The following is a 15083-nucleotide window of genomic DNA, read 5'->3' as shown; positions in this document are numbered from 1 at the left end:
GAGAGCAGACATGCAAAGAAAGTTTTTCCAGAAGGAGGAAGTTATCGACCCCGTCAAATGCCATTGTAGGGTGAATGAGTCACAAACTAAATGCCCATCATTTGATTTAGCCACATGGAAGTAGGCTACTATTTGTCTACTTGGGGGCCTTGACGAGACTTGCTTTGGTAGACTAGTGGGGACAAAGGCCTGCCTGGAGCACGGTTAAGAGAAAATGGAAAGTGAGGAATAGCAGACAAGGTGTATATGCTTTGGAGTTTTTATGTAAAGAGGATCAGGAAAATGAGTAATAGCTAGAGGGGGAGATAGAGTTACAAGAGGGATTTTTTTAAGGCAAGAGAAATAAGAGCATGTTTATAAGCTGCTAGTAGTGAAGAAAAAACGATATAGGAAAGGGGTGAATTTCTGGAGAGATGACCTTGACGGGAGTGAGAGCCCAGTGGTTGAGCACACGTTAGAGGGGTTCGCGGAGATGGGAGCATGGGCAGCTCAGCTCTGAATGTGGCGGGGGGAGCAGAGCACGTGGCCTAAGACGCTGGTAGCTGGGCTGTTGTGGTGTGGGTTCATGGTGAGTTTTCTTCTGCTTGCTGTACTTTTCCAGTGTAAGGCATCTTGGTTATTTTATTATGACTTTCTGCTTTGTGATGATCGTGATAGAGAATTAGTGCACAAAGAACTAGAGGGATTTGAGAATAAAAAAATCTGGTGTTGATAAGGGAAACATGATACAGCAACACGACAAGAACTTGTAATAGTCCCTTTGGGAACATTTCCCAATACTGTTGGAGTATGACCGGCTCTGTCCAGACACGATGTACTGAAAGTTGAGTTCTTATTTGTTTCTTATGAGAATCTGATGGGACATCAGGAGGTGTAAAAACTAAGTCATTAAGGAAGAAAGGGAGGGAGGAAAAGAAAAGCAGAGGAGACTCATGTTCTTTTCCCTTTCTCCTGTAGAACTCTGGAGAAGATTGTGACATTTAAAATGTCCATCACTCAGTTGAGCCTGGCGGTGCTTGATGACCTCACCCGCCACAGAGTATCATCTGAGCTCCTGAGACTCACACTGGACAACGTTTTTCTCCAAATAGCCCCGGTGGCTGGTCACGTCCCTGGGGAAGAGACGGCCACCGCCCTCTTTCACCTTTACTGTGTGGAGGTCTGCTGTAGGGACCTGCAGTTGGACAACCAGCTATATAACAAGTCCAATTTCCACTTCGCTGTCTTGGTCTGCCAGGGGGAGAAAACAGAATCTATTCAGTGTTCCAAGATGCAGAGTCTCCTTACGTCCAGCAAAGATTTGGAAGAATACAAGAAAAACTGTTTTATCAAACTTTGCCTCACCTTAACTGAGGGCAAGAGCTTCTTATCTGATATTAACGAGTTCAGTTTTGAATTGAAACCTGCCCGCTTATATGTGGAAGACACATTTGTCTACTACATCAAAACTTTGTTTGAGACCTACCTTCCTAGCAGCAGCCCAGCCGGTCACCCCACGGTCTTTGCAGATGGGAAACAGGTGTTGCCCGTGCAGGTCAGGCAGCACGCCAGGGCCTTGGTGCATCCTGTGAAGTTACGGAAGCTGGTGATACAGCCGGTGAATCTCCTCGTCACCATCCACGCTTCCCTCAAGCTGTACATAGCCTCCGACCACACCCCACTCTCCTTCTCAGTGTTTGAAAGAGGCCCCATCTTCACCACGGCCAGGCAGCTTGTCCACGCCCTGGCCATGCACTACGCCGCGGGGGCTCTCTTCAGAGCAGGTGAGGACACAGCCCAGGGGCCACGATGAGCTGGAGCGTGAGCAGAAAGGAAAGGCTTTGGGGTGGACTTACTGACTTCAAGACATAGGGAAGCAGCTTGGTGGGAGGTAAAGAGCACAGCCTTTGCAGTTAGATAGTAATGGATTTGAATCCAGACTCTTCCACTGCTGGCTGTGAGGCCTTGGGCAAGTTATTGAGCCTCCCATGTCTCAGTTTCCTCATCCATAAAATGGGTTTTAAGATTTTTGACAGGAAAAAGTGAAAGTATGTAAAGTACCCTGAATTTTGGTTGGCACTTAATGAACACTCAAGCAGTAGTAGCTGTTATATTTGCTGTTATATATATAACAGAATTTTAATCCCATTTAGCAAACGCTTTTTCAGCTCCTTGCAGGCACAAGGCTCTATGTTAGGGCACTAGTGCGGCCAGAAAAACCAGCCCAGGCCCTCAGGTCCTGGGCCTAAAAGAAATCCAGTTTTGGGCTGTTAGCTTTCTTCATTACAGTCCATGAATAGCTCCAGATGAGAAATTCAGAGGATTTGTGTGCTCGTCAGAGGCATGAAGAGCCTTCTACCTACCCAGCGCAGCCCTGCCTGTCTAGACAGATGGCAAAGAGACGGCTGTAGGCATCTCAGCCTCTCCACAGACCTGAGCCCGGGGCGGGGGGAGTCCGCAGGGGGTGCTTTGAATATGTGTACAAAATGTTGTATGGGGAGCACTGTGCACTGAAGCTTGCTTTGGAGACCAAGTTGTCTCCTGATACCCTATGGTAATTGGCTTCAGAACACGCCTTCTTGACCTAAGTTCACTCTAAAGTGGTTTCAGTCTGATAATCTGGCTCCTCGCGTTCCCATGCATTCAAGCAACTGACACCAAACAACCAGAGTGGGTCTTGCAGCCCCTTCTGGTAAAGAGCATGGAGGTCTTCCTTTCTGAAAGTAACAAAGGAGAGACCTTGGTAATGTTGTACTTGGTGGGTACATTCCCATATACGGTAACGTTGTAGCAGTGACTGACCCACAGTAGTTGCCCTACTGGTAAGATAGCATTTTCTCCATAATGGAATTCATAGAGTTAGAGCGCTACCCAGAACTCTCAACTGAAAAGAACAAGATCAGGGAAGGTCCCTGCCTGGGAACTGTTATTTTGATAGCTTGTACAACAATAAGAAAATATTACCCTCTTGCTAAGATATTATTTAAAAATGAGCAGCTACGATTTCAAATTTAATAGACGGGCATATTAAAAACCTACTCTTTCAGGCAGTTTTTGTTTTTAACCTAGAAGCATGCCTGTAGGTTACTGGACTCTGCTCTGGAGCCTGGGAAGGAATAAGCTTCTCGTCCGTCTGGTCATCACATTAGGCTGAGGTGTAGGGAGCGCCCATCAGAGTAATGAGCTGGCAGAGAGACTCCAACTGTGACCACCAAGGAACCACGTCCCTGCGGCCTATGTGCTAAAAATGATCTCTCTTTGTTTTGTTTTTCATGAGCTTTCACAAGAACATTCTGTTTGGATTTTTTGTAATCCACCTAAAAGTTCTCTAAGCTGTTGTCCCAATCTCATTATATGCTGAGACAAATTCTGAGATAGAGGGCCAAGTTTTTAGGTCTGCTGGGAATTCTGTCACTGAAGGCCTGCAGAGAATCTGAAGATTATCTGGAGGAAAGCAGTGGTTTTTGAAAGGGTTGGAAATGGGAAGATGGTAGGAGGTTACCCCTGGGTAGAAGCATCTTAAAGAGAATGTACTGGCATTCTAGTAGAGGAAAGGAAAGGTCTGGCCTGGGAGTGGACAAGTTGCCTCTGCATCTCACATGGGTCAGTATTCACTCATTGGACTTGATTAAAAGGTCCCTCATGGGGATGACTGAAATACCCTGACCTCATTTCTAGGGAAGGACGTGTAGAGGTTTTAACAGTGAAGTAATTAGAAATGAGTAACAACGGACCCTATTTGAAGAAAAGAATGTGGGCTCTGTAATTTCCTGGGGTCCCTCTCTACCTCCAAGGCTCAGTTTGATGGGAAGCCAGACAGGCACTTGTTTTCAACAAAAGTCTGGCAACAAGTAAGAAAAAGATACATGTGCTTTTTGGAGGGAAATAATTAAAGAAGGAATGCCCTCAGATGCTTTGGTCCTTTTCTGGCCACCTCAGATGCCACTGAGAAGTAGCTCTGGTCCACACATAGCCTTCCCATCAGCAGTGAACCTAACCCAGGAGAGTCTCCCTCACCGTCCCGTAGCCGGGGTGAGGGCTAGAAGGTGAGGCTGGGTGCTTTCCACACACCCTGTGCCCTGCTGCCCTGGCCTGAGTGGGCCCATTGTAGAGTGAGTGGTCTTTGCTTGGCAGTAGCTACGCACCTTTCTTCATCTCTCTATGGAACTTTAGGAGAGAAGGGGAATTAAGATGTTTCTAGTCCAATCTTCTGCCTCCAGGCGAACCTTACAACTATGCCAAGCTAAAGGAAATGTGTTGTCTCTTCACCTCCAGAGAAGGCCCTCCGAGGAAGACTATTCCACAACCTTCCACGGTACCCTGCCTACTCAGCGCAGCCTGGGCTCCCAGGAAGAGGGAGGGTGGGCTCTGGAGCCAGGTAAACCTGGCTTGAAACCCTCCCACGTGTCTAGACGGCGGGGAGACTGTGAGAACTGACTCAACCTCTGAGCCACAGTTTCCTCCTTGTCCTGCCTTTGAGATGGTGGAGTCGGGGTGACACTGCGTCAGAGCAGGCTCTGTCCCCTGCACCTGGTACAGTCCCTGAACCCAGGGAGAGGCTCAGTCCTTGGCTAATCTGAATATACACGGAGGCAGGTACTAGGACTTGAAGAGTTGCTGTGAGAACTGAGGGAGTTGAATGCCTGGCGCCCATAGGCGCTTCCATTTATGATCTTCATCTTCTGGAACTTACTCCCTCTTTTAACCTAAACCCTAGTGCTGTCTTCTAATGTTCCAGAGAAGAGAGGTGGGCTTAAAACTTAAGAACGTCCCTCTCTACAAGGGCTGGGCCTGGGAACCCTTCAGGGCTCTGGCTTGGCTCTTGCACCCACACCTTCCCTACCCTCTGGGACTGATGACTTGACTGGGGGTCTCTGTCACAGGCCTGGCCTCCAAAGCCCTTCTGGGGGGCAGGATCGGCTCCCACACGGGTCCTGTCCCCGCGGCCTCCCCATTAAAGCGATCGCAGCCCTCTCCTGGGCTGGAGAGGCCATGGTGTCCCCGGGGGAAGCTGTCTGTTGGGCGTCCTCCTCTCCGGAGCCCCCGGCCCTTGCCTGCACCTCCTGTCCTCTGGGCGAGAGCCCCGAGCCCCCCACCCGGGGAGGAAGGCGAAGGGGAGCTGCTCCAGCCTCCACGCCACAGCCCCGTTCCCACGGGGCCGAGCCCTCGGCAGTCAGGCCGCCGCTGAGCGGGCGGCTCCTGGCAAGCCCCAGCTCAAGTAGGAAACCGGATCCAAAGCTCGCCTCCTGGGACATTTGCAGGGAACACGCCCCTCTCGCTAACCTAATCAGCATGTCCCTGTCACCAGAGTTTACACAACTGAAGCTGGGCTCGAAGGGGAAACATTTCTCTGGCTCCAGCTCCACTCCAAAGGGAAGCGCTCAGCTTGGTAGGATTGGGAAAGATTAAAAATAACTTCCTCCATCCTCGTCAGAACTGTGCATCCCCTTTGCAACACCCCTTTTAGCATCTGGCCTCCTCCCCTGACCAGGCATCTCCTCCTCATCCTGGTGCCTCCGCTGCCCAAGGAGGTTTTAAGGATAACTTCCCAGCCTGCGAACACCTGCAGCCCCAGGGACTGCCTTTCCTCGGGGGCAGGAGCATCGTCCCCTGCCCACGGGTCCCTTTTAGCAGGAATACGGGAGGCTTGGGCAGGGAAGTCATATTAAAGCTATTTGCGAGGCCGCCAAAAGGATCGTTTTGATTTATAAAGTATGAAAGTTTGCCATTTATGAATTCACAGTGAATGAGTTATTTCCCATATTTTGCTCCAAAGGAGCTTATTACATTCTCCATTCTAGTGTGAAAAATGAATTGCAGGGAAAATGGGTCACTTGTCCCATATGTTGAAAGTGCTGTGTTTAAGATTTCAGTAACCCCTTCCCTTTGGTCCCTCACAGGCTGGGTGGTTGGATCCCTGGAAATCCTTGGCAGCCCGGCAAGTTTGGTGCGAAGCATCGGGAATGGCATTGCCGACTTCTTCAGGCTTCCGTACGAGGGGCTGACCCGAGGCCCGGGAGCCTTTGTGAGCGGAGTTTCCAGAGGGACGACATCATTTGTGAAGCACATTTCCAAAGGTAGCTATTCGGGTTCCTTGTAATGAGGCCTTATTTTCATTCCTTCCCTCTCTTATTTTTTATTTTTAAAGAACGTGTTAAAAGTTTTCAGTGAATTAAGTTTGCCTCTAACTTTGTTTGGCTTGTTAGCTGGCAGTGAAGTGTTGGATCTGTAACAAAGCTCATATATAATGTCTTATGTTTTAAACAGATCACTGCTTGCCTGTAGTGTGTGAAAATGTTTCAGAAACTTCAGAATTTGAAACCTCCCAATGGGAAAACAAGGATTGGCTCAACTGTTATTCCATGTGATAAATACAGAAATATTAAAGGTGTTCAGGACTTCTGCTAAACATCAGAAATCCTACACTGTGTTGCCTCATCATATTTTTTTAAATGTAGATACAGTTGTCATAACTTTTGTAAGGCTATGGATACATTTTGACGTGGAAGCCGATTGGGAGGTGAAAGAGCCAGCTTTTCCCTAGCACGCCACGTAAACATTGCCACCTTGTGGCCCAGACGGGTCATCGGGCGCAGAAACCAAACTGCCGCCCACAAGAAGGAGAGCGTGCTTTCCTTTCATCCGTGTGTTTGTTTGCCCATATTTTGGTCAGGTTGGCAGTGACTCGGGAACTAACAAGGGCCATCTGAGTCCCCGTTTCTTCTCAGCAGGAGGCAGGGGAAACAGGGCAAAAGCCTCCTCCCCCATAAAAGGCTTTTTACTGTCAACAGTACTGCAACTCTGTTATGAGTGGGCAGGTTACAGAAGTCTCTAGAAGGCCTCAAACAAGACTTGAGCTCGAAATATGAGAACCCATGATCCATAGAGGGGGACTGGCAAGAGAACAACAAGAGCAATAAACCAAATTCCATGGACAATCACGGGACCACTCCCGCGGGGCCCCGGTCATCCGGGAGGCCTGTGAGCCAAGCTGCAGGAACTCACAGATGAGTCACTGGTGGATTTCTCACTCTTGACACTTGAATCTTTGTGGTTCTGTTGTTTTTACTTTAAAATAAGACAACCAACACTTGCTAAATTGCACTCCGGCAGTAATTTTAGCATAGTGACTCACTGAATGTTTTTTACACTTGTTCTCTCCTTCTCTTAGGAAAATCTGTTTGGTTTGTCTGTGTGTGTGTACGTGGATTTTTTCTTTTCAGATGACTGGTTAAGATGCAGCTGCAAAAACAACATCTTCCATTTCTTCTGAAAACTAGACATCCAATAACAGATGAACTAATTCATTAGCTTCAGGATATGTCCGTTGATGTCTTTCAGTTTTGCTCACTGGGGTCTATGCAGACTTGCTAGAGGGGATTATGACTGTCTTGAGCAAGATGCAGAAATAGCCTTTCTTGGGAAAACCAGACGGAATCGTGGCTTTCACATGCTTTACTCCCTTTGATGTCCTCACTTTTTTTCAGCTAACACCCTGAATATCAAAATCACACATATTCCCTGTGGCATAATAATTATTTCCTGACTGTCAAATGATAAAAGTTTAGTGTCTTTCTCTACTATGACTAAAGTAATAGGGGGAAATAAATTTTATTCCTAAAGTAGAAACATTCCTTTGTGATCTGTTTAAAATTCAGCAACATAACCTTACCCTTTCAAATCAGAGCAGGCAAATTGCAACCTTCAAAACTGGACCTCAGTGAGGACTTCAAAACTAACTATTTTAGCCAAGTCCTAACAGTCAAATGAAAGTGCATGATAGCTTCCTATGAGGCCGTGGGCATTTTTCTGGTAACGGAGATTCTAATTCTACCCCCTGTGAGGAGTGCCATCACCCCTGTCAGCAAGTGTTCATCTTCACCTCATTGTCTTAAGGCTGCTTCTTCAAACTGACCGAGGGGAAGCCACCATCACTCTCCATGGGCGAGTCCAGAAGGCGGATGTGCTTCCACCTCCCTCTCCCCTCCCCCACAGTGCTCCAGGGACCACTCCCCTAGGGGCCACCATCTATGCGACTAGGAGACCAACCCACGTGCTCTTGTGCCCTCAGGTACCCTCACCTCCATCACCAACCTGGCCACGAGCCTGGCCCGGAACATGGACCGGCTCTCGCTGGATGAGGAGCACTACAACCGGCAGGAGGAGTGGCGGCGGCAGCTCCCGGAGAGCCTCGGCGAGGGGCTCCGGCAGGGCCTGTCCCGGCTGGGCATCAGCCTGCTCGGTAAGGGGTCGCCAGGGACTGGGGCCCAGGACTTTCCACGGGCTGGTTGTGGACTGTCCATCTTTCTGCAGAGATGCTGAGGCTCAGAGAGGCCAAGGCACGCATTCTGGTTCCTACCCTGGCCAGCAGGGTTCTGGAACCGGCACCCTCTCCAGAGCCCTTGTGCGGCTGCGCAGGGCCATCCTGGGACCTGGCCGCTCCCCGCTCCCCGCCGGTCGCGTTCCCACCTTCCCTCGCCTCTGGTGGGAGATGCCTCTCTGCGTCCTTGCGGCTTCCGTAAGACATAATTCACTCCGTAGGGCCCCGCGCGCGGGGTGTCAACACAAGGAAGGCAGCCCACAGCTGCATGCTTGCTGAAGGGAGCAACGGGCAAACCTCCTGAAGCGCTTGCTGCCTCTCTGCTACAGATACTGCAAACGCCTGCTTTTGTTTGGGAAGCACTTGAGCAATGTGCAAATGTCATGTAAACTTCAGTGAGGAGCCCACTTTTCCCTTTTATTTTTTTAAGAATGCCAGATCTGCCTGACTCCAAGTAATTGCCATTTGTCAAGCGGCCAGATGGTATAGCTAGAGATGAAGATTGCTAGGGGTATTTCCAAATATTACAAATGTTTGAAAAATAAGTTGCTTTGGAAAATCTATGAAAAGGAAGCTTCAGAGCTGAAATTTTACAGAGCAGGATTTTCAAGGGTATCTTTTGTTTATTTGTTTGCAAAGGAATTTAAAACTGTATTGTTTGGCAGCCTGCCTGCCGAGCATCTGAAGGAGTGTGCATCTTGCAGAGATCAAAGTGGCCCAAAGCAGGGAGAGCAAAGGTCAGAAAAGATGAGCTTGAAAGGATTTGTCCTCTCTCCAGGCTGCAGTTTTGTACATAACCCCCACCCCCCCCCCACCACCACCACCACCACTCACAGCGCGGCCAGCTGAGGCCCCGAGAGGAAGTCTCAGGTTAAGTTACTAGAAAGTGTTTAAGTCCTAACCTGCAGTGGTGTGGGACACGGTCCTGTGATAATGTGTGGGAGCGGGGACCCGGGGTGGAGCAGCTCTGGGGAAGGGCGGGGGGGGGTGTGGGGGGTGGCCACGGTCCTCAGGAGCCAGCGGACCCCAGGCTCGGGTGTCCAGGTCCTTTCTCTGTGACCTCAGAGCTTCTCTTTTGTAAATTGGGGCTGAAAATTACTCTGCCGTCACTGGAAGTAATGCTGGTCGGTTGTGTGCCAGGCATAGGGTCCATGTTTGGTAAACAGCACCTTCATTATATTATGGTAGTAAAGGAACTATAAGAGTTGCCTGGTTTCAGACAGTGTCCCAGCAAAGAGAGACATCTGAGCAGTGGCAGGAGCATTTCTGCTTTAGTTTTAGTCCAGTGGGTTCAGTTGCTGTAACCACAGGAAGTGTCAATGAGGTTATCTTGGAGGCCTCAAGCCATCATTTGGGAACTGTGGGACCTCTTTCTGCTAAGAATCGTGGCTTTACATGCCCTCTGCTCTGGGCAGGAGAGTTTCCTTCTCGCTGTCCAAGCTCTTCTTGGTTGGAGGCACTCAGCAGAGGAGACCTGAGCCGGCTGGCACGTGGCTGTTCCCATCCTGACTAACCTGTTCGCTCCCCACCCAGAGAAGCCCACATCCACTACCCATTTTCCACTGTATAAAACTGTGCCTGATGGTAGAAATCAGTTACGTGGGGAGCCATGATTCTGCCTTTGTGATGTCACCCTTTCAAGCATGGCTCCTGTTGTTAACCAGGGTAGAAAATCATAAACCTCTGAGCTTTGCTATAGCCATCATGTTTTGTACACACTCATCCATGCGAGGGAACCACTTAGCCTGTCTGTGGAAACTACAGTAGGCTCATGGAGTCTGTGGGCCCCTAAGAGCTCCACTCACAGCAGCACATGTAGAGCAGTGTGTCCGTTTCTGTGCTTCTCAGACTAAGGTTGGGCCAACCAGCTTCCTTTCCTGGAAGAGTTCAAGAACTCTCTGTATCCCACATAATCACTGGGTCGTCTCAAAACGTCTGGTCCTTGATATGTGGCAGGAAGAAAGGGGAGAATAGGACCAACCAAGTCCCCTCACCTGGGAAAGTATAGATTTGTCGCCGTTTAATCCATCCCCAGAAATGGTGTATAAAACTGCCAAATGCCAGTAAATGCCCGACTGAAGTTAGAGCTATTATCATACAATAGTTTAAAAGCCATGCTTGGTGAAATCAAAATGCTACTTCCTCAGTTTCTTCCTTTATGAGACATAAACATAAATGACCTGGTCAGTAAAAAATACATTTAAATAACACTTCTGGGTTGTCAGAGTACTTTCACATGGGTCATCTTATTTGATCATCAGACCTAGGAATGAATGAGGTTAAGTGACTTGCCCAGGTCAAACCTCCAGGCAGGACAAGAACCTGGGTCTTCCCACATGTCACCCACCCTGGAGGGCTCCAAGCCTGGAAACAATCAGGATGTGGGGAGACTGAACAATTGAAAGTTTCAGGGTAGGAAAAATACATTTCCCCCAAATGTTTATGGGTTTGATGGGCCTTCCTGACTCGGCTCGGCCCTCATGAGGACACGGTGGAGTGTTATGAGGCACTTGAAAAATCAAAGGACGTCTTCAGCTGTTCTGCCCAGCCCCATCGCCCCAGAACAGCGAGGAAGTGTTGGGCTGCAGAGAGATGCCACCGAGGCTCCTGCAGGAAATCCACAACCGTTTTCAGAAAGCAGTGGCTTTTGGAAAAACTCTGTTTAGCCTGCAGAGTTGGCATCAGGCTTGCCCGCATTTACCAGATCCGTTCCCCAGATGCCCCCACTTTCTACTACCTCTGGAGCCTGCTGAGAGAGGATGTGAGCTCCATGTCACAGCTACATGGCACGTCCCCTCCCAGATGGGACTTCTCCCTGGGGAATACCTAAGGCAGGATGTCAGAACTCGCTTCTCTGGCCCAACTTATGAAGCGCTGCTGGATTTCCCAGCAGCCACAACTGTCTTGACAGCCACTCTCGGGACGCCATTCAGAATCCCGACCACGTAGGCCTCCACCAGGTGAGTCGGGACGGTTTCCCAAGCGAATGAGTGAAGAGCTGGGCACCGAAAAGGCACTTACACACAGCCCGTCTGATGCTGCCCTCAGCCATCAGCACCTTGCTTGGCAGTTAGAAGGGAATTTGGGAACAACAGATGTGCTTCCTTCTCAGTTTGCTCATCTGTCGTGGTCAAAACAAGCAAGCCCCAAGCCAGGGTTCCTAATACATTCTGTGGGGTTCGTTTGTCCCTGGAACGTGAGCTGTGGAGCGGTGTCCCAGCCCAGGCCTGTGCCTCTGCTATTGTGATTTAAAAAAAAAAATGTTCAGAATAAAATTACATGTGATTAGGCAGCACCAAAATAGCCACACAGACAGAACATTCATAGATAGCGACCCGGTGAGTTTTGCCCAAGGCTGGGGAGCAAGTCACAGAAGAGGTGAGGGAGGGTCTCTTAGTCTCCTTGCTTCAGAGAGCAAGCCCTTCTCTTCCAGCAAAGGGTAGGAAAGGAAGTACATCTGGGACTTCCCTGGTGGTCCAGTGGTTAGGACTCCATGCTTCCCCTGCAGGGGGCACGGGTTCAATCCCTGGTCAGAGAACTAAGATCCTGCATGCCATGCAGCGTGACCAGCAAAAAAGAGGAAAGGAAGCACATCCGGCTTCTGCCCCGCCCAGCACACGAGGGGGGGTCCGGGGAAGCACCCCTTCCCTCCCTGCCTCACTTCATCACATCACAGCCGGCTCCATGTGGCTGCCCTCCCCGTGGGCCTGGTGCCAGCGGACAAGTTTGGGAATCGGTCGCTGCTAGCTAAAGCCTCAGACCAGAGTTGGAGTGTATGGCAGTAAATAATTTACCAGTTGTGGGATTTAGCGGGATTACACTGCCTGAGAGACCCTCTGAAGCCCTGGGAGAGCGGCCTCTCAGGCTCAGCTGCAGACGCGGGCCGGGCTGCCGGTCTCTCACGCACCTGGGGCCCAGGGAGGTGTCAGTGTGTGTGACAGGCCAGCCTCCCGCCCGGGGCCTGATACTGGCCCAGGGTATGCGCTCCCGCAGCTCCTTCTCTACCTCTTAGCATCTAACGCCTTGTCACGGGGTTCAGGCTTTCCACTTTGGGGGCTGCCTGAAGAATTTATCAAAGTTTATCTATATCTATCAGAGCCTTCACCGTGGCTGGTGGCTAGAGAAAGTGGAAGATCAAAGGGGAGTTTCACTGTGATACGGGTTTGCACTTAGGCAGACCCAAGTCAGAGCCTTGTGTGGATAATCACGGCTCTATGCCCCTTGTGCTGGTCAGGCCTGACACATTAAAGGAAAATGGGAGATTTTCACCTGCCCCCCAACTCTATTTTAATACTGTTAACGGCAATCTGCCCTTCAGAGAAGACATTTCTACCAGAAATACAGGCAATAACTTCATTGGTGAATTTGTAATTATTTACCCCACCTTTTCTACTCTTAAGCATGGAGATCTTTCACAGAAATCAGAAAGTGAAATCGCAAAGTCTGTGTCCTTTGATTTGATGCTATTCACTTTGAACTGTCTGCTATGAAATGATTTGAAGAGAAGACCCCAGGGTTCTTGCCTCTCCCAGTGCAGCCGGTTCCATTAATACTTCCCAGCTGCCCTGACTTCTGACCTCATAGACAGAGAGCAGAACATCAGATTCCTCAGACTGAAAACACGAGGCGAGCTCCCAGCCCAAGCACCAAGACTGGGTGTCTTGAGGGGGTGCTGAGACTGCCATCCCTTGGCCCCTGATAGGCAAGGTGGCCCAGGCCAGCTGTGAGCAGCTTCTTCCGCTTCCCTCATCATTTCTTTAAGAGGTTTGGGAAGCGGTGGTCTAGGCTGGGAAACAGACCTGTCGCCTCAGGTCATTCTTAATCTGTCAGTGCGTGAACTTAAATGGCTGTGTCAAAATTTAGAGGAGTGGAATCCATGAAGAACATTGCCTTTACAACTGACCAAAAGGAACTGGCCTTTCATTTTACTGGATTTCGTTCAATGGAATATTACTTGAAATTAGCAGGTCATTAACTGAGAACTGGAAATCTCCCTTTACCCAGGAGACTTTGAATTAGTGGCATTTGGAATAATGGGATTTGACATGTATTAAAATTTCTACCAGGGGACTGTGCATTTTCATTAATCCTAGCAGGTCTGAGCTGAAAACAGAGAATTCTGTCAAGAATTGTAATGAAATTTCTTCCTCTTACTGGGTTAGGGAACCCTTCACTCTGACATGGCAAAAAATCTGGACTGTTGGGGCCTTTAGTCGAACTCATCCCTGGTCCCTCAAGGTAAGAGGAGCAAGGAGGGGACCCACAGAGGCTGAGGGATTCGCCCTCCAGCTCTGAGCATGGCCTGGCTGCCCTGTGGGAAAGCCGTTAGAGCAAAGAGCCGTGAGCGCAGGGTTTGTAGCTGTTCTCAAGTGAACAGTAAGTGGCCAAACCTCAGCTGAAGTGAGAGAAAAGGAAATTTTTCCAAGACTGGCAAAGGAAAGAGCTTGTTTTATAAACAGGATCAGTGAATAGCTTGGTGGTTAAGAGCGAGGCTGTGACTCTGACTCCCTGGACTCCAATCCTGGCTCAAGCACAGGGCAGCTGTGTGACCTTGGGAAAAACTCCTTAACCTCCCTGTGCCTCGGTGGCCTTGTCTAGGAACTGAGGATAAAAGCCATGCCTGATTCCCTAGTATTGTGACAATTAATGATCTCCTACAAGTAAGCTCTTAGCACATAGTAAGTACTCAAAACAGATTTGCTATAATAGCAATAATAACTATATCAATTACTCTTATTATTATATAATTTTTAACATATTAACATGACATTACTATTAAATAATTGCCCTTATTCTTACTAAAAGAGAGAACAAGGAAAGGGGCTGGCCCTTTTCCGTTTTTTCATCCTCTTGATTCAGTGAAACTGTATTAGGCTCACTCTCCTCCTAAGGAATTGTTAGCTCCTGTCCCTAAACTGTGTTGCCTGATTCCTGGAGAAAGATGTGTGGGTGTCACTTGGGAATAGTCTGGCATGTTTATTAAATTCAAAACTGAACTTCACAGATCCTGACTATGTTGGGCCAAACCCAGTCTGAACATTGTGTTTTGATGAAGATAATAAATGTCTAACACATCCTCAATGTACTTAGATAAATGGTAAACAAATGCATAGTAAAGAGCTTTATAATGAGGGTGGGGTTTCATTTTCAATCCAAACAACACTGTGTTCCAGATTGAAGGTTTTCACTTCCTCAGGATTTTATGCATCAGTCCTTACCCGGGGCTTTTGTTGTTTTTCAGGTGCAATTGCTGGTATAGTTGATCAGCCAATGCAGAACTTCCAGAAAACATCGGAGGCTCATGGTTCAGCAGGACACAAGGCCAAGGGTGTTATCTCCGGCGTGGGGAAAGGAATCATGGGGGTGTTCACGAAGCCCATTGGAGGGGCTGCTGAGCTCGTGTCACAGACTGGCTATGGTGAGTCCTGGCGAACCGGCCCACTCAGACATCACCGATAAATTTGCGTTATTATACCAAGGTTTCCCTAAGATAATCTAGCCCCTCACATGACAGAGGAGTGAAAAATAAGATAGATAAATCTATAAATAAATAGTCCTTTTTCTTACTTCTTTATGCTTATTTACACAAAGAGTTGAATTGGACTATGACTAATAAATTACGATTATAAAGCCAGGAAGTCAATTAATAATTTCAGTCTATATAGGTCACAGAATCTTTTTACAGTCATTTAATAAAATCGACTTTAATGAAAAGTAACCAGTTAGAGGTTGAGGGCAATAAATCCAATATACTGAAGCAGAAAGTAGACTTACTTTTTCTGGT

General features: G+C 48.6%; 1 protein-coding gene across 5 annotated transcripts in view; it reads left to right on the top strand.

The window, feature by feature from the left end:
• Positions 1-15083, top strand: part of VPS13B (vacuolar protein sorting 13 homolog B) — a 778183-nt gene that overhangs the window by 754645 nt on the left and 8455 nt on the right. For all 5 annotated transcript variants that reach the window (XM_029222782.1, XM_029222780.1, XM_029222779.1 and 2 more), the window contains 4 exons: positions 958-1763; positions 5880-6056; positions 8051-8221; positions 14541-14717. In XM_029222782.1, the coding sequence (XP_029078615.1) occupies positions 958-1763; positions 5880-6056; positions 8051-8221; positions 14541-14717 (1331 nt within the window). The remainder of the gene's footprint in view (positions 1-957; positions 1764-5879; positions 6057-8050; positions 8222-14540; positions 14718-15083) is intronic.

This window comes from Monodon monoceros, unplaced genomic scaffold, assembly GCF_005190385.1.
Source record: "Monodon monoceros isolate NGI ecotype Baffin Bay Population unplaced genomic scaffold, NGI_Narwhal_1 Super_Scaffold_14, whole genome shotgun sequence".
Classification (NCBI taxonomy): Eukaryota; Metazoa; Chordata; class Mammalia; order Artiodactyla; family Monodontidae; genus Monodon; species Monodon monoceros.
The sequence above is the reverse complement of the archived record's forward strand: the minus strand, read 5'-3'. Positions and strand labels throughout refer to the sequence as shown.